The 19,719-nt window shown below is 38.4% G+C and overlaps 1 protein-coding gene across 1 annotated transcript in view; it reads left to right on the forward strand.

The window, feature by feature from the left end:
* The first annotated feature begins 9,232 nt into the window (after positions 1–9,232).
* LOC145771252 (sodium-dependent phosphate transporter 2-like) overlaps positions 9,233–19,719 on the forward strand; it is a 57,595-nt gene continuing 47,108 nt past the window's right edge. The window contains exons 1-2 of the mRNA XM_082582986.1: positions 9,233–9,463; positions 14,394–14,544. Of these exons, the coding sequence (XP_082439112.1) occupies positions 9,233–9,463; positions 14,394–14,544 (382 nt within the window). The remainder of the gene's footprint in view (positions 9,464–14,393; positions 14,545–19,719) is intronic.

Consider the following 19,719-nt stretch of genomic DNA (forward strand, 5'->3'; position numbering starts at 1 on the left):
GGACGGGTCATGTAACGTTTTCGATCCACACTCTCCCTCCACAGGTACCTCGACTCCCCAGCCTGGCCCCCGCGACCTAAGCTGGTGGACTTACCCCTCCGGGTGCATCGTCACCCCTAAATCACGCCGCTCCCCGCCGCCGCGGGGTGTGGCAGGCCGGTTTCTGAAAGTCTTCGACCTGGCTATGTTTGTTTGTGCTCTCTCGCCGTGTCAATTATTTGTACCCGTGCGCTGTTGATGCGAATAAAACAGTTTAACACCTTAACTACTGCACTGATGAGACCGGGAGGTCGAAACGGTGTGCACTGTCTGCAGTTAAAGCAATATTTTAGATTATCACACACTACCTTCTCCCGATATGCTGCTCTTTCCCGCTCGGATCAACCTCGCGTTGCTTTTAACTCATCGATAAACATGATTTCCCGATCAACTCGATGCAACCTCCAAAGTTTCATCCCACTATTCTATATTTTTCCTGGTAACGTAGCCTAGTCATATCTATGCTTCGATCGCTAGTCCCCCCGACCCATCTGGGCGAACCTGCCTCAACGTCTGGCCAGTGCACATCCGTGCTCGTTGGTTCAACGTCAACACTTTTTCGGTAGGTAAAGCATACAATATATTCCCACTTGCCATCTTTTTTTTTACACCAATTAATTGAGCCTTTGCTCCAGATTTTATATAATTTTTGTCTCCCACGAGTATTCAAATGGTCCTTGTAGCTAAGCTTCTCTTCCTCGTGGGAGACCCCAAAGTTTATCCGCTCTGCCTACGGGCAGACCGGGTATAGGAGTCAAACGTACCTGTATTACGGTCACGTGATGGAGACGTGGGCGCTGCCTGGCTTTATAAAACTTCTGTCGCCCGGCCCGTCGTGAGCTGACCTTTTTGCGTTTGCAGAAAGCAAAGCCCGTCTCCCTGGCCCGTTCCGCCATTCTAACTTTTGCGGACGAGTCGCACAAAATTCTCGATCCACATTTTCCTTCCACAGGTACCTAGACTCCCCAGCCTGGACCCCGCGACCTAAGCTGGTGGACTTCCCTTCCGGGTGCATCGCCACCTCATAATCACGCCGCTTCCCGCCTCCACGGGGCGTGGCAGGCCGGTTCTTTAAAGTCTCTGACCTGGCTATGTTTATTGTGTTCTTCTCGCCGTGTCAATTATTTTGTACTCGTGCGTCGTTGATCAAAATAAAACAGTTCATCATCTAGGCCTTATATGCACCAACTAAAAAAGTAAAGGTTTTCAAATTCCTTTCTTCAGAAACATCATTACAGCCCAGTGGGCTACTTTGTAACCAGCATGCCGTGGCACAGTAGTGTGCCGAGCGGCGGCACTAGGTGTAGCCAACGGAATGATAATTGATTTTGAGATGTTTCTATTCTTGGACTAAAAAACCTTCTTTGAAAGCTTAATTCTTGCAGTTTCCCATAGCCTACTTATAGAGGCTTTGAACCACCGCCGCTGGCCCGGTCACCTAGATTGGCAGAGTGAAGTTTCCGTTTGCTGAAGTGTTGTTATTATTCCATCCAGTAAGTGTAGCTGAATGGAGCTCTTCTTCATGATGCAATACCTTCAATAGCTTGCTCTCCTCCAAGATGAGACACCCACCCCATGACTATAACGCACACCTCCAGACCATCAGCACTCTTGATAACGCACCAAGGCCGATCAACATAGCAACTGTTTATTATTTTTTGTTTTTACCAATATAAATTTAAAAAATTTTCCTTGCTCTTTTTTCCTCGTCGTTTTTCTAAATATTGAAACTCTTCGAAGGTGTTGGATGGATGGATGGTCATTTTATTTTTGTTTGGATGCGAAACGCCGAAGCATACATAAAACAAAAACTGACAGTGTGCATCCAATGAGAGAGTGCGAAAGACCGTAGCCCTGAAGGCGTAGGGCAGTGGTTCTCAACCGGGGGTCCGCGGACCCCAAGGGGTCCGTGAAGCGATTTCAGGGGGTCCGTGAAAGTTTCTGAGTTTTTAGCATGATTAATAAATTACGAAATTGAAAATTTGTTTGTGTTTTGTTTATGTATTAGCCTACAGTAATTCTCAAACTGTAAGTCGCAATGCATTGGTGCGTCGTTTGAAATTACAAAGGACATACCGGTAGCACAAAGGTTTAGTTTTTTAATTAAAACATATCATATACCTACACTAAATGACTTAAACCCTTTAAAAAAAAGACTCTGTTGGCTATGTTTAAATTGATTCTTTTGAGACAACAGATTGTTGATCAATGATTAAAACTTAGACTGCTGACTAACGTTTGCATTTCCATTACCACTCAGGCACTCACAGTTTTGCAGCGGCTATGATTATAACGAATTAATGTTGATCTAATGTCGATTTACAAATGAAAAAAGGGAAAAATTCTCTTTAATGGTCGCAAGTATTTTATTAACTTTTGATAAAATTTATTGAAAAACATCAAATGAGCATATGGATTACTGATGTTTGATCCTGTGTGCCAACAGATAGCTCATACCTTCATTCATATACGTCGCATGATACACCTGTCTTTTCCGTGTTTCTAGATGCCTCTAAAGCTTTTGATAAAATTAATCATCACACATTGTTTAAAAAAATGATTGAAAGAAGAGTGCCTATGCAATTTGTCCGTTTGTTACAGTATTGGTACAGTCATCAAACTATGCGTGTAAAATGGGGTGGGCCACCTCTCTCAGCCTTTTCATGTTTCAAATGGGGTGAGGCAGGGTGGGGTTTTGAGCCCTTACCTCTTTGCCCTCTATGTTGATGATCTATCCAAAAAGCTTAACATGTCTAAAGTGGGTTGCTATGTAGGGAATGCATTGGTAAATCACATTATGTTTGCTGATGACCTTTGCTGCTTTTGTCCCAGCCTTGTTGGTTTACGTAAATTGATTGAAATCTGCCAAGACTTTGCAAAGCAACATGACATTACTTTTAACTGTAGAAAATCCTTCGGGGTGTTATTCAAGCCCAAACATTTCGATCTGTCTGCTTTCCCAAGGATTATTCTTGACCAAGAACCGATTGAGTTTGTTGAAAATGTTAAGTATTTAGGTGTGCATATCACGTCCTCATTATCAGATGACAAGGGCATACTGCGACAAGTTAAATCTCTTTATTGTACTGCAAACAAATTAAAAAATAAATATAATAAATGTTCACGGAGAGTAAAAAATGTGTTGTTTCGCTCTAACTGTACAAGTACATCTCTTTATGCTTGTCAACTTTGGCACAATTATCGCCGTTCTTCTATCAATCGGATTAGAATTGCATATAATGACTCATTTCGAATTCTACACAATATAGGCTACCTCGCTTTACTAGTGCACGTGAATGTCAAGTCAATGCAAATGTTACAACTTTTGATGCTTTATTGCGGAAAACAGTTTATGCTTTTGTGCAACGTTGTTACAAGTCTCTCAATTCTCTTATCATAGCATTAATGTCCTCAGACGCTTTCTATAAAACGGCATATTTTAAGCACTATAATGATATGTTGCACATGTCATCCAAGTGACTCCTTAGGTCTTGTCTTTTTGTGTTTTGGTTTTAATATGGACAACCTTGTCTGATGCAAATAAATAAATAACATAATTTCGTCAATCTCATCAATCATCAAGTGCGTTGCGAATCCAGCAAATCCTTCCAAGTGTGTTGCTTTAAAACTTATGTAACATATGATTCCATAAGGAGACGCGCTATATCAGCCTACCAAAATTTCAAATATAAATTTTCAGGGGTCCACGGCCGCTTCGAAGGTACCAAAAGGGGTCCACCAAGACTAAAAGGTTGAGAACCACTGGCGTAGGAGGTCGTCGAGTCTGCACTCTCTCATTCAAATAGTTATACGAAAGAAAGTAGGCCTATTGGGTTTTTAAATATTGTAGCAAATTGACACAAAAAAGAAGAAGGAAGGAAGAACAGAAAAAAACAAATACAGATACTACAAAAAATAATAACAATTAACATAGTCAGGTAGTGGATGTCGTTTCTATAGCTCTTGATTATTGAAGAAGTGTTTTTTGCACATTTTACTGAAAAATTTGAAGTCTTTTTTCATTTTTTTTTCTTCATATTTTGAGGTAAACTGTCCCATACCTTGATTCCCATGCATTTTAAACTTTTTTGAAATAATTGGATATTTGCCTGTTTAGTATAAAGTGAATTAGAGCTTGAACGTCGGGTGTTATACGAATGAATAGCTGATACATGTGTAAAGAAAGTTTTGAAGTTTTCCGGTAGTTTATTATTATAAATTTTGAACATAAATTTGCTTATTTCCAGTTTAGGCTATAAGTAGAATTAACTAGAATTAACAATGTCTTCTTAAGTAACTTAAATAAGTAGAATTAACAATGTCTTCCTGAACCAACAATTTGCGTGTACTGCAATGATAACAAAATTGAACAGGTTCAAAAATTCAATTATTTGGGCTCAATACTGAATCCAAGCACCCGATGTGAAGAAGAAATTAGACGACGCATTGCATTATCAAAGTCAAGTTTCAACACCATGGCAAAAATCTTTAAAGATCGAAAGCTCTCCAAAACCTTACAAATTCGTTTGTTAAAATGCTTTGTTTGGTCAATTTTGATGTATGGATGTGAAAATTTTGACATATCATGGAAGCAAGTTTGTTTCCTATCTTGACTCTTTGTTGCTAGTGTAGATATTTTAGTGTAATGTTTACTAAATGTTTATTCATCGACTTGGCTGAGGGTGGCTGCTTGACTCGAAGACCGTCATGGTCACTTCGCAGCTTCCCGTTGTGATTTACTTATCAACGATGCAGTGTACATTTGTTATTTTTCTTTGTTTCAATTGTGTTCTGCATCATTTAATGATTTTGCTGTTATAATATTGCACAACAAAATAAACCAATCAATCAATCAAACACTAACGGCAAAAACACGAAAAAAACTTGAAGCTGCAGAAATGTGGTTTTACCAAAGATTTCTTAAAATTCCATGGACAGCTTTTTGAACCAACAGAGCAGTTCTCCAACAGATGGGCCAGGAGCAGCAGATACTGAGATCTTTAGAAATGCGGCAGCTGAAGTTCTTAGGTCACATTATAAGGAAAGGCGAACTTGAAGATTTATCTTTAAGTGGAAAAATTCTAGGAAAACGGTCAAGAGGAGCACAAAGATTCACATTTTTGCACAATTTTCAACCACTTATCAAAAACCTACTAAAATTTGGCAAGAAGCACGAGATCGATCAAACTGGAACATCATTGTACATCGAGGGCTGTATCAGCTATGATACTTAAAGAGAGAGAATTAACAGTTAGTAGGCTATTTTATTTTCTTGATAAAGTGGCAGTAATTTAGTTTTCATTTTAATTATCTTATTTTGTCTAACTTGGATTCTATTCAAGTATTTTGTGGGTGCGCATCCCCAGTTGATAATTCCATATTGTAGGCCTAGGTGCGAGTGTAGCCTACAATGCTATAATAAATATTGATGAGAACTTTTCTAGAAGTAAATTTTCTAAGTTTACTCAGTACGCCTGAAGAAGAGGATAGTTTTTTCGAGATAGTTCTTGCTTACCTTTGTGTCATATTTTAAGCTGATTATTCTATTTTGGTGTCAAGCACGTCATAACTTTCGCGTTTTGTCGCTTCTACTTTTTCTAGACCTCTGTTAAGTTTGGCATATATTGTTATTCGCTGTGATGGTCAGAAATAAAAACAAACTGTCCTTAAAATGCGTTGCTCGTAGGCTACGTACACCCTGTGAGCTGAATCAGAGAACCTTGCGGTTTCTCTCGTGCATAAAGGGGGGGGGGGGGGGGGGCGCTTAACCAACTGAGCTATCGGGACCGACCGCAATCTGAACATACTTTTAAAAAAGCGACTCGCAATTTGAAGGCAGACTAGTGATTTGAGAGGATGATTTGATTTTCAGACGTCAGCATAAATTGTCGGTCGGAGGTCCTATAAAGTTAGTTCTTTATGGGCCTACTGTTTGTTTTCCAAATTTGAATATGGAGAACTGCTTTGAAGTAGCCTACATTGCTCAAGCTCATATAGTTAAATAGCCTACTCCAAAAATTAAAAAATTACTTTTGTTTGATCTTGCTGCTTTTTTGTTTATTTTACTAAAATATGATAGGCCTATTTATCCACAGACCATTCGGGGCAGACGTTTTCACCATTATTGAAGAACAAAAAGATTAGGCTTAAGTTCTATTTGAGCCTCATACTAAAATTCCGAGGCAAGGTTTGTCAGGTTGTCTTTGTTGAACTGACGGAACTCAAGGATTAAAGTTGTTTCAATAGGCTACGCTATACCACTTGACTATTTTTGGATTTCTGTTGAAGAAGATATAGCCTAAGCAAACTTCGGAAGCAGTTATTACAATTTGCTCCTGTTATACACTAGGCCAGGGATGGCCAACTTCTCATCGATTGTGATCGACTAGAAAATTTCTTAATCACTAGCGATCAATCGGTCGGTGATAAAGTCACTAAACAATTTTTTTCCAGTGACACCTTTACTGTAAATGCATTTACATTTATCACACATCCACCATCGTCAGCACAGAGCAGTCTATTCATGTTTCAGTTAATTTGGTTCTTTACAATAAAACACGAGAAGAATAATTATGTTCTACAAGTAAATTTACTTTAAATTTCTTCTAAACGAGTCAGTGAAATATTAGAGTCATCATGTTGTAGGTAGCCTACTTCAGCTTGCCGTTATCATTACATCAGGTGTCTAAAGCAATCGTCCAGGTGGCGGTCGGTTAGCACAGCACGTTGCTTTTTTTTTGATTACGTTCACAAATGAAAATGCAGATTGACATAAATAAGTTGAACCAAAACTAGAATGGATGTGTTCCGCACATCTTTTGATATTGCACTATTTTGCATCAACAACAAACCACCAAAAATCATCTTCGGATGCTCGAACCTTCAATGTCTACATTTCCACTTCAATCGTACCTACGTACCTGTTTTCAACAAAAATATTTCATTTATTTTGAGAGAAATTAGTAGAGAGTAGACACAATTAAATCCGACTTGAACGGGTATGAGACGTAGTCGACTATTTTTTCGATTTCATGAAAAACACTAAATCGAGATTCAAAATCATCAAAAACAATTTTTATTTTTCAGCAATGGATATTTTGTTTCTATAGCCTACTTACTAAAGCTCTGACTGGATTTATCTACCAAGCAAATTATCTGAGTCGATCGAGAATGTTTCTCTCCGGAATATTGATGAAAAACATGCTTTTTAGGAATGTTTTTCTTCCTTGTATGACTGTTTGTTATCGAAAACATGTGTTAATGTTTGTTTTTTGCTGTGTATTGTGGATAGTGTGTAACATCGACAATGCCTGATAAACCTGGAAATGACCAACAACCCAAGAAAACTTTTGACAACGCCTAACAAACCCAAAAACCACTGAATATGTTCGACAATGCCTGGAAATCCTAGACAATGCCTGGAAATTCCCAACAATGCCTGAAAGTAGCTACTCTACAATGCCTGACAACTCCTGCAAATGCTCCACAACCCCTGAAAATGCTCGACAACCCCTGAATATGTTCGACAATCCCTGAAAATGTGCGACAATGCCTAACAAGCCTGTCAATCACTGATAATGATGGACAATGCCTGGAAATCCTAGACAATGCTTGGAAATTATCGACAATGCCTGAAAGTAGCTACTCTACAATGCCTGACAACCCCTGCAAATGCTCCACAACCCCTGAATATGTTCTACAATGCCTGAAAATGTTCTATAATGCCTAACAAACCCGTCAACCACTAATAATGATCGACAATGCCTGGAAATCCTAGACAGTAGACAATGCCTGGAAATTCACAACAATGCCTGAAAGTAGCTACTCTACAATGCCTGACAACCCCTGAAAATGCTCGACAATGCCTGAAAATGTTCGACAATGCCTGAAAATGTTCGACAATGCCTGAAAATGTTCGACAATGCCTGAAAATGTTCTACAATGCCTAACAAACCCGTCAACCCCTGATAATGATCGACAATGCCTGGAAATCTTAGACAATGCCTGGAAATCCTAGACAATGCCTGGAAATCCTAGACAATGCCTGGAAATTTACAACAATGCCTAAAAGTATCTACTCTACAATGCCTGACAACCCCTGAAAATGCTCCACAACCTCTGAATATGTTCGACAATGCCTGAAAATGTTCTATAATGACTAACAAACCCGTCAACCACTGATAATGATCGACAATGCCTGGAAATCCTAGACAATGCCTGGAAATTCACAACAATGCTTGAAAGTAGCTACTCTACAATGCCTGACAACCCCTGCAAATGCTCAACAACCCCTGAACATGTTCGACAATGCCTGAAAATGTTCTACAATGCCTAACAAACCCGTCAACCACTAATAATAATTGACAATGCCTGGAAATCCTAGACAATGCCTGCAAATCCTAGACAATGCCTGGAAATTCACAACAATGCCTAAAAGTATCTACTCTACAATGCCTGACAACCCCTAAAAATGCTCCACAACCCCTGAATATGTTTGACAATGCCTGAAAATGTTCTATAATGCCTAACAAATCCGTCAACCATTGATAATGATCGACAATGCCTGGAAATCCTAGACAATGCCTGGAAATTCACAACAATGCCTGAAAGTAGCTACTCTACAATGCCTGACAACCCCTGAAAATGCTCGACAACCCCTGAAAATGTTCGACAATGCCTGAAAATGTTCTATAATGCCTAACAAACCCGTCAACCACTGATAATGAGCGACAATGCCCCCAACAATGCCTGAAAGTAGCTACTCTACAATGCCTGACAACCCCTGAAAATGCTTGACAACCCCTAGAAATGCTCCACAACCCCCCGAGAAGCCGACAATGCCCGACAATGCCTGACAATGCCTGACAATGCCCGACAATGCCTGACAATGCCCGACAATGCCTGACAATGCCTGACAATGCCTGACAATGGGTATTTAGAGGTACCGATGCATAGCGCTCAAATCCGCTTTCCCGCAATGCAGGATAAAAAATATGAAAAACAAACAAATTTAAGTCCACATTTTGAAATAAGTTAATCATGCTTGAGGTTTAACTTCACTGTTGTGTTAATTGTTTACAATACCTGATTGTGATTTTGCAACAAATTGTTATTTCTATGTGCTTGTTTTTGCAATGTATAGGCTACTGTACTTTCGTCTTATACTCTTAAGAATTTCTTATGCTGCTTCAAAATGTCTTTGTTATCCACTGCGAGTTCTGTCTTGTCCGATACTTTGGAAATGTCAACATCAGCTATACCGTCGATATCAACAGGCATAGATGCAGTTTGGCAAAATGATGTTTTGTGGATGTTGGTTGTGGGATTTGTGATAGCTTTTGTACTTGCTTTTGCTGTTGGTGCAAATGATGTGGCAAATAGCTTTGGCACAACTGTGGGGGCCGGAACTCTTACTTTGAAGCAGGTATGTATGTTAATATTATCCTTAAAAAATGCAATTTAAAAAAGAAATCTTTTACAATTTATAGGACCAATATAGTCAATCTGGGTAATGCGCAGCGCAGGAGAAATAGCGATAATGCGCAGCGGTGCGCTTTATAAGAAACAAACAAAGAAATTTAATATTTAAAAGTTGGTTATTTACTGCTAAACTACCCAGCTGTTCAGTGGAAACCAAGTCAAAAGAAGGATTGGACGGCATCCAGGCTAAAATCTTTCTTTTCCTACTTCACCTATTTTCTCTTCATTTTAACTTTGAAAGTCGGATTTCTAACTTCGCTGCTGCAAAGAGAAGAGCGCTTGTATCCAAACGACTCCAACGTGTAGCGATCATGCACACACAAGCCTTTATTGAAACTAAAAGATGATAAAGAAATAATTTTGTTTCTTTAAGAAAATGGAAAAATACGCATTTGGCCGCAACAACAGTCACGCGGTGAATGCGTGGCAACCACGTGAGGCTTTGAAATTAAGAACCAGACAGTGATACAAAATGGCGGCTCGGTCTGTTGTGTTTCTCCAGGCAGCAAATAAGTCATTTTTGACGTTGCTTCAACATTTGCTGACGTTGAATCAATATAAAAAACGAATGATTTGCTGTCCGGTGCAGTAAAAGCGTGCTTAGCTGAGCATCTCGGCTTGGACAGTTATAGCACAGAATTAAAAATTTACCGGTGTTACTAAGATGTTGAAGTTTTAGACAACAACAACTACAGCAAAAATTAGTCGTAAATCAACCGGAAACAGTGATCCCAGCGGCTCCACGGGGGTGCAGCTTAATGCGAAGTATAGCGATACAATTCGGTTTCCCACTCCAGAGGATAAAAATGTTAAAGAAAACAAAAAACAGTTTAGTATGGTATTCAGCATTAAGATGAACTACGGAAGGTATAACTTCATATTTTCCAGGCTATCTAAATCTTCCTACAATATCACATTGTTTGTGTTACGTTCACTGTTCGAGTCATAGCAAGGAAAACAAATTATTTTCTGTTTCGAGCATTTAAAGAAAATGTCCCCACTGATTGATAATTGTTACTGCCAAATTTCTTAGTTAATCCCTCTGCATTCATTTGTGACTCGTTTGTTAATTATTTGGCTTTTTTCTCCTTTGCAAGTCTACTGTACTAAAAAAGCCACCTGTTTTTGTTTTTTCTTTTATAATGTTTTGGCCTCTGTCGCATTTGTGTTTGCACTTGTGGTTTGTTTTCGTTAAATCAATAACTTATTAGTCAACGATATAACGTCAGTTTACATCGAATTATACAACCATTATGACCTATTCGTTTTTCAATAATTGCCAATCCTTGAGAAAGGGAATTCGTAATTGTACTGTAAATCGTTTTGTTTCATTCGACAAAATTGCTTTTCTCTTAACGGTCACAAATTTAAGAAATCTCAAAGTTACCTGAGTTTAAAAGATGTCTAAAAACGCACAATAAGAAACGTGAAACTCAATTAAAACTCATGTGTTGTGTTGTTGTTAGCAATCCAGACAGTTCAAATAGAGCAAAGGTCAACAACGATAAACAAAATACGTCACTGTAACGTTGCAACAAAATAGACAAAGCGGACGTTACAATAACCCCTGTTGATAATTTGTGCCATAAACAGCCATAATTTTTATCTGCTATTTGATAATGATAATTTGTGCCATAAACAGAGTTTTTTAGGCAACTGACTGATTTGTTTTGATGCTAAAGTAGCTATATACATAATGCCCGTTGTGTTGTTATTTGTGAACGCCGCTTCGTTTAGTCGTTTATTTTATGCGTCAGCAAAATCTTACATTTTGTCGACTCTGTGTTTCTTGACATTGAATCAACGTAGTTACAAGCTTGCGCCGGCAAAAGCAGCTTGTACCTTTGTGTGTATGAGGAATCATTTCTCTTTTCGTAAAAATGAGGTCTGTGCTTGTCATGTAAAGCTTGTACTGTAGTGTACTAAACACTGATAAATTTCCCTTTCCCAATTTTGCCTGGTGGTACACTGCAAGGGCACAAAGCTGTTGTAATGCAGGCTAACTGCGCATTCGATTGCGCAGTGCGCTTTAGCCCAACGCGCACTGCGCATTCGTAATTAAGCGATTATTGCGCAAGCGATGCCGAAAATTCGCTCGAAAACAAACAAAAGGCGCACTTGACCTACTTCTTAGTACAATCGATCTACAAGTAGCAAGGTACTTAAAAAGTTAAAACTGGCTTGTCTAAGGTGTAATTTGACCAAATGAGAGCAAAGTTTGTTAAAATTGGCTGCGCATTACCCCAATTGACTATATATTAATATATATAATATATTCATACTTGTTATTTCTTTGTATATTATACTTGCTATATTAAACATGCAAAGTCATAGGCGCCGACTTTTCAAAAAACCTTGGGGGGCGAGAAAAGTGATGACGTCATAACCATAACGCTATTTTACTCAATTAAAATAGTCTTTGATTAAGCTTACCGTCTTGTTTATATTGACACCTAGGTCGCAAATCGAATTTATTAGAACCGCTGCTTGAAACGATTAGTTTTACGCATACAGTACGCCTAGTCGTAATAATTTTGTTATTATTAGCTCATAATCGGAACAGTTGGAAAACAAGCCGATTCATTTCCTTTTCGTGCGAGTGAATAACAACGACCAAGACAGTGAAGTTATCGAAATAAAACGCAAAGAATCATGATCTCAAGCAGAGTGGAAACCCGCTATCAGTTTTATTAACTTCTTTTTGCTAATTACTTACCTTCAAAGCGTTAACGGCCAAGTGTTTTCTCTTATGTTTTTTATCGAAAGTCTTTATAGTCTTTTATCGAATACCGTATATACTCGAGTATAGGTCGAGATTTTCGCAAGTGATTTTCACCTCAAAAAGCCGGGTTCAACTTATACACGGGACAAGCTGTTGTCCCCAGCTCGGCAGTTTTCAAAATTAACGCAATTTTGCTGCGGCAAAATCATTGCCGACGTAGATTACGGAAGATGAAATGGCGTCGGCCGAAGTAAAAGTTTTGAATACTTTTATTTGCAGTGATTCAAACTTAACTTTCAAATTTAATGATTTCTTGTCAATTCTAAACTTTATGCACTTGTTGAGCAATATGCAAAGCTCACGAGACAAAACAGCAAAAAGAGCTGTTTTAAGAGATCAATTTTTTTTATTTTTGCGTGTACGATGTAATCGTTCTTATTACGTAACATTCCATGATCGTTGAAGTCGATGTCAAACCTTAGCGGTCGCATAAAACAATGATGTCAGGTTGGCTAGGTGATAATAGTGATAAGAGACGTCGTTAATTCAGGCAATATCTGCGACCAAGACCATTAACCACCTTTTCTTTTATCGGTTTTCGATTTAATTCTCACACATTGTAAATAAAACAATGCGTTCTGTGGAATCATAATTGAATCTCACAGCGGGAAGACCTCGTTGAAAATAGATCGTCTAATTTAGCTGGTTTACGTAATACTGCAGTGAATAGTTAGGTGACTATTCCAGCAGCGTAAGTTACTCTACGCTCTACTTTGAAATTTCCATACGGTATGATTTCCAAGCTGTATTCACGTAATTGTTCGGTGTGTTGTAGTTTCAACTCGATAGAGTTTGCTAAAATCGATTTCATGTTTGAAGTCACTAAAAATCTAACGGACGTTTGGATAACTCGTGAAATGAGAATAATTATTCAACCTCGCATTCGCATTTTCGCTACCACGCGTTTGGACTTTGAAGTTGCTCCTCACGCGCGGGAAGATAAGCAATGTGTGACTGTGAGCGTGCGTGCGGTGCGCATCTCAGTAGTAATTCACGTTCCAGAGAAAGCCATGTGATCAGCCGCTGTTTTGCGGGCAAGGGCAAGAGCAACGCAGGCTGTTTTTCGCTTTCGGCATTCTCTAAGTCCGTTTAAATGATCTAAATCTCTCGCGAAGTATTTTATCTTTGAAACACCACTTGTAATAGCCATTTTTGTTGCCCCTCAACCATAAATTTACGGGGGGCGCCGCCCCTCGGCCCCCCCGGGAGTCGGCGCGTATGTGCAAAGTTGCAAACTGCATTAAGTGTAACCTTTTCACTAAGATTCCTATTGCCTACAGTAGTTTATGCAATATTTATGTTTTGAGTGCTTATAATGTATAATGTATATATATCACAATGTAAAGTATTGTCGCATTCTTAGTGTAACCATATCTGGGAGCTGGTGTACAAGTCTCTGCCCTGGTAAAAAATACCATGACGTGTTTGAGAGGAATCGCCCAAGACACATAGGTTGAAATGTGTAAACAGTATTAAAGCAAAGGTAAAGTAGTTTCACGCAATATCTTTGGTCGATTCCTGTCTATTCAAGAATCAAGAGCATAATATGTGTCAGAAGCGTGATGCTTTAAGCCAGTGAGATGTAGACATTCACTGTGGTGGATATCCAGCGTTTGAGCCATAATGACAACACGATGGTGAGGTGGATAATGGATATGCTTAAAGCGACCACCGGACAAAGTATCAAGTGAAGAACTGAGAAGAAGGCTTGGCACCCACCAAGTAGAAAAGGTCATGTGGTGGAAGAGGATTCCGTTGGTAAGGTTGCTTACAATAAATGGAAGAGGATTTATGGCTTAAAAAGGTTCAATCGCTGGAGGTGGAAGGTGAAAGATCCACATAACATGAACGATTGAACGTAATCCACATGGTTGACCAAAGAAGGGTTATGAGCGAATTCCGAAGAGGCACTCTTGTTGCTATCAATCTTCAAAATAGGAGCTCATGGAAAACATGATGTAAGTTTGCTAATGTCCAACCCTCGCAATACGGAAATAAAAGATGGAAATCTGAGAACTGAACTTACTAATTTGTAGTTTAAAAGGTTAAATTCTTTACCAAATTGAAATAACTTAACTTTTTGTTACTTTAGGCGTGTTTTCTTGCATCGTTATTTGAAACCCTTGGTGCAATATTGCTTGGTGCAAAGGTTGGTAAAACTATTCGTAAAGGCATTATTGATGTTGAGATATATTCCGGTGGTGAAGCCTTGCTCATGGCTGGAGAAATAAGTGCGATGTTAGGTGAGTTGTCATGCTTCATGTTTTTGTACCATATTTATATCTAGGCCTATTTTTGTTGTGACTTTATTTAATGTTCACCTTTCAAGATCATAGAAAAAAAGATGTTTTTGAACTTTAGACTACAGAATTCTGTTTTTTTTATACATTTGGCTTGACTTGATCGAAATTTGGGGGCACCGAATTGTTGCGGAACTTCCATCTTCTATTCTCCCTATATGACAATTCAATCACTGACTAGCAACCTACTACATTCACTGTTTAAGACTGCTTCGCTTGACACTGACCCGAGACTTAATCGTAACTCACGAGGGTGAAAACCAGTGATAAATTTCGGAGGTCTCTGGCCTTAGCCTCGAGCTTGGCTGGCCTCGGCTTCGAGGCTTAGCCCTGGCCTTGGACCGATGAATCAACTGGTGAACAACCTAGCTCAGGTGGTGGCGCTACACTCTACAGTAGTTGAACGATATAAATTTGTCCTAATCTACTGAAAATTACAACTGATTTTGCGTGTCTGTCTCTTGCAAACTGTGTGACACACGCCAAAACAATTGTAATATCTGGGAATATGAAAGAGCACTGTGACGTTTCAACTTCATATTTTGCTAAGAGCACTGTGACATAGCCTAATGAATTGATTAGATTTCAATAGCTTCACGTGATAAAGTAAATTTTTGCAAGACTGTGAGATGTTGTTACTCTATGTCCATAATTGAATTTGTGATTTATTAAACTTTATGGTACCGTCGTCATAGTGCATAGAACTGATTAGCGCGTTGGACTGTTATTGGTGGTTTGATAAATTCGCCCCCTTCGAGTGTTTTTGCCCCCAATCGCCCTCTTTGATTTTTTTGCCCCCCTGGAACTTGAAATCGCCCCCTGGGGGGCGATTTCGCCCACTTTGAGAAACACTGTGCTAGTCAGTGGTTTTCAACTAGGCTGCCGCGGCACCCTGTGGTGCCATTTACAATTTTCTTGGGTGTCGTGAGCTATTTCTCATATTCAGTAGACCTCCCCAATCCCCGGACTTTCTTTTGTTTTCATCTATATTGTGACTTTTCTGCATGGGTTTTCAGTGCTGATTTCAAAAATATGCATAAAAATTTTTTTCGATCAACATCTGGGAAGTTATTCGCTGTTTCTTGGCAACAACTTTTCATAAAAAGTACAAAAATCCCCTTTAAAACCCCTTTACTTTTAACCTAGTATACTGATATCTAGATTATCTGAAAGCATTTCTTCTCCTGAAGGATTAAAAAAAAAAATTATTAAAATTGAACAATTGGTACCAGAGTTATGATCGTTTAAGTACCCAGATTACGCAGTCACGCATGACTGATTTTTGTTAATCTATTGCCAAATGATACTAGAAAAATGGTGAAAGTTGCTGTCAAGGGGTTTTTGGGGGTAAGGAGTTCAAAAAATATATTAAAAAGTGTCTCAGAGCAACAGAAAAAAAGTTATTAATAAATTGATACGAACAGTCACGCATGAATGATTTTGTCGCAGTCGCTTCATTTCTACAACGAGATGTATACCTTAGGCACCACAAACGTTAAATGCCTTGAGTCATAAACAGTATAACGTGGAACCGATCATCTCAATGTAGCTAACATCTGGGTACCCATTGCACTAGATGTTAGAGTACACGCTTCATTGCTCGGAAAGAGCTCTGATCAAGTGTAAGATGGTCACAGTCCGCCACAATTTCAATAGCATCTCTCACCCAGCATAATGTAGTCTATGTATCTAAATCATGTGGTAAAAAAATAGATTAAGTCAGCTGAACTTAACGATAACCTTCTGTAATGAATTTTAGGTTTCACTATTGATCAGTTAGCATTTACTACTTGTATCTTGTATGATTATATAACGTATTGTATACACTTCTGTCTAATATTCCATGTGTATTCATTTATCCATCATGGAGCTGAGGAAGAGTAAAATGAACAATGATGGTTTGCTTGGTAATTTGCAGCCTTTAAAACATTTTAAGGAAGGACAATTTAGACCAACTACTGGAGATGTTCTTCAGAAATACATATATCATCTTCAATTAAATCCTCGCAACCACCAGAGTGGGAAACTCGCAGCTTGGGATACAGCAGTATGTCTAGCAAAAGTATGGCAGCCTGCTTGCATTCCACTGATGACAAAACAAAATATCCAAAACAAAATTATTCATTTGGTTGATGAATACAAGAAATACAAACATGCCAAAAAGGAATCTGCTGCCTTAATTAAATTTCGAGAAACACTGACAACACTATTTATGATATCTGCTAAGAATGCCGAAAATCTTATTAACAAAAACAAAACATTGCTACCAGAAGGTAAGGCAGAAGGTATACAGTTTCTTAAATTACTTGAAACAAACCAACCAGCATCTCTTGGACCTCTTGATAGAAAGAGGTTGAAATGCTTCAAGAATTATGCATTGAAGAATCGAATAAAGGTAATAAATTATGATGTATGTTTGTTCCTCAGTGCAGATTCGACTTAATTTATTGGGAAGATGACGAGGAGAGTAAATTAAGTCCTGAGGTAGATGGCTGAGAATCTGCATTTATCTGTAAAAAACGTCTTGTTTATTCATCCGTATCAAAAATTAATAGATATGTTACTTTAAAAATCATTGGGCTGTTAAGCATACTGGGAACAAACATACATCATACTTTATTACCTTTATTCGATTCTTCAATGCATAATTCTTGAAGCATTTCAACCTCTTTCTATCAAGGGGTCCAAGAGATGCATGTTGGTTTGTTTGAAGTAATTTAAGAGACTGTATACCTTCTGCCTTATCTTTTGGTAGCAACGTTTTGTTTTTGTTAATAAGATTTTCGGCATTCTTAGCAGATATCATAAATAGTGTTGTCAGTGTTTCTCGAAATTTAATTAAGGCAGCAGATTCCTTTTTGGCATGTTTGTATTTCTTGTATTCATCAACCAAACGAATAATTTTGTTTTGAATATTTTGTTTTGTCATCAGTGGAATGCAAGCAGGCTGCCATACTTTTGCTACACATACTGCTGTATCCCAAGCTGTGAGTTTCCCACTCTGGTGGTTACGAGGATTTAATTGAAGATGATATATGTATTTCTGAAGAACATCTCCAGTAGTTGGTCTAAATTGTCCTTCCTTAAAATGTTTTAAAGGCTGCAAATTACCAAGCAAACCACCATTGTTCATTTTACTCTTCCTCAGCTCCATGATGGATACATGAATACGCATGGAATATTAGACAGTAGAACTGTATACAATACGTTATATAATCATACAAGATACAAGTAGAAATGCTAACTGATCAATAGTGAAACCTAAAATTCATTACAGAAGGTTATCGTTAAGTTCAGCTGACTTAATCTATTTTTTTACCACATGATTTAGATACATAGACTACATTATGCTGGGTGAGAGATGCTATTGAAATTGTGGCGGACTGTGGCCATCTTGCACTTGATCAGAGCTCTTTTCGAGCAATGAAGCGTGTATTCTAACATCAAGTGCAATGGGTACCCAGATGTTAGCTACATTGAGATGATCGGTTCCACGTTATACTGTTTATGACTCCAGGCATTTAACGTTTGTGGTGCCTAAGGAATACATCTCGTTGTAGGAATGAAGCGACTGCGACAAAATCATTCATGCGTGACTGTTCGTATCAATTTATTAATAACTTTTTTTCTGTTGCTCTGAGACACTTTTTAATAAACTTTTTGAACTCCTTACCCCCAAAAACCCCTTGACAGCAACTTTCACCATTTTTCTAGTATCATTTGGCAAGAAATTAACAAAAATCAGTCATGCGTGACTGCGTAATCTGGGTACTTAAACGATCATAACTCTGGTACCAATTGTCCAATTTTAATAATTTTTTTTTTTAATTCTTCAGCAGAAGAAATGCTTTCAGATAATCTAGATATCAGCATACTAGGTTAAAAGTAAAGGGGTTTTAAAGGGGATTTTTGTACTTTTTATGAAAAGTTGTTGCTAAGTAACAGCGAATAACTTCCCAGATGTTGATCGAAAAAAATTTTTATGCATATTTTTGAAATCAGCATTGAAAACCCATGCAGAAAAGTCACAATATAGATAAAAACAAAAGAAAGTCCGGGGATTGGGGAGGTCTAATATTCAGTTTTATCTGTCTTCAAAAGGTTAGCTTGGATCATTGTTAATGTTGCTGACAAATTTTCATGCACGATTATTTTTGTGACATCATTCAAGGGGAATTTTCTGTCATACTGCATATTCGCATATGATGTTTCGTGATCACAAATTGTGGTATATACCCTTCTATTGTTATAGCTTTGAGTTGTAGGCCTCACAGTCAAAGTCTGTAGGCTATGTTGTGCTAAATGTTGACTAGTTCAGTAGGTGAATGTTGCGGCATATAAGACGACCCCTGACTTTACAAGCAAAAATCTATCATTTAAGGTATGTTCGCCAGATAAAACGACCCCCCCACTTCCATCTGTTGCTATACCGTAGGTGACACTGCAAGTCACTAGTGATATATACTGCTCTAAGTTTATCGCTTCTTTGCTGTATTTCACGTAATTAATGTTACTTGCATAACACCGAAATCCTGGCATTGCACTGTTGGACTTGCACCTTCTATTTATCCAATGAAAACTCGGTTAATCCCTTCGTTAAATAGGTTCTTCCCGCTGTGAACAGCCGCTTACTATTTCCATTATCTGCCCAGCTGAGTAACACGTTGATTTATTATCTCAAGGCGTACCGGTAGCTCTACCAAGTCCAACTTTGGATTTTCAGTTACAATTGCGCAACGCATACTGGTAGTCTTATTGTTCCAATCAGCACCGTCAGCAATGACAAGTCATTCAACATGGTATCGCAATGCCATTGCATATAGAAAGAAGATCACTGATGACGGTTTGTTGAAATTGAGGAATGCTGTTATCCATCAGCTTTGTTTAGATGGAAAAAAAGCTATGCAATCGGGAAAGACTGGCAGTGGCTGTTATTTCCAATTTTATATATTTGGTTGCTTTTTCATTGCCCTCAAAATGTTCAGAGAAAAGGAAAGTGCTAGCGGGGAGGCAAGTTTTACATCTATAAACTAAAGCTTGTTGCAATCGATGACATGCAAAATATCTTGTGTGTAATTTCTGACAGTACTGCAGTTAACACAGGCTCAAAAAAGGAAT

This window comes from Aplidium turbinatum, chromosome 5 (assembly GCF_918807975.1).
Source record: "Aplidium turbinatum chromosome 5, kaAplTurb1.1, whole genome shotgun sequence".
Classification (NCBI taxonomy): domain Eukaryota; kingdom Metazoa; phylum Chordata; class Ascidiacea; order Aplousobranchia; family Polyclinidae; genus Aplidium; species Aplidium turbinatum.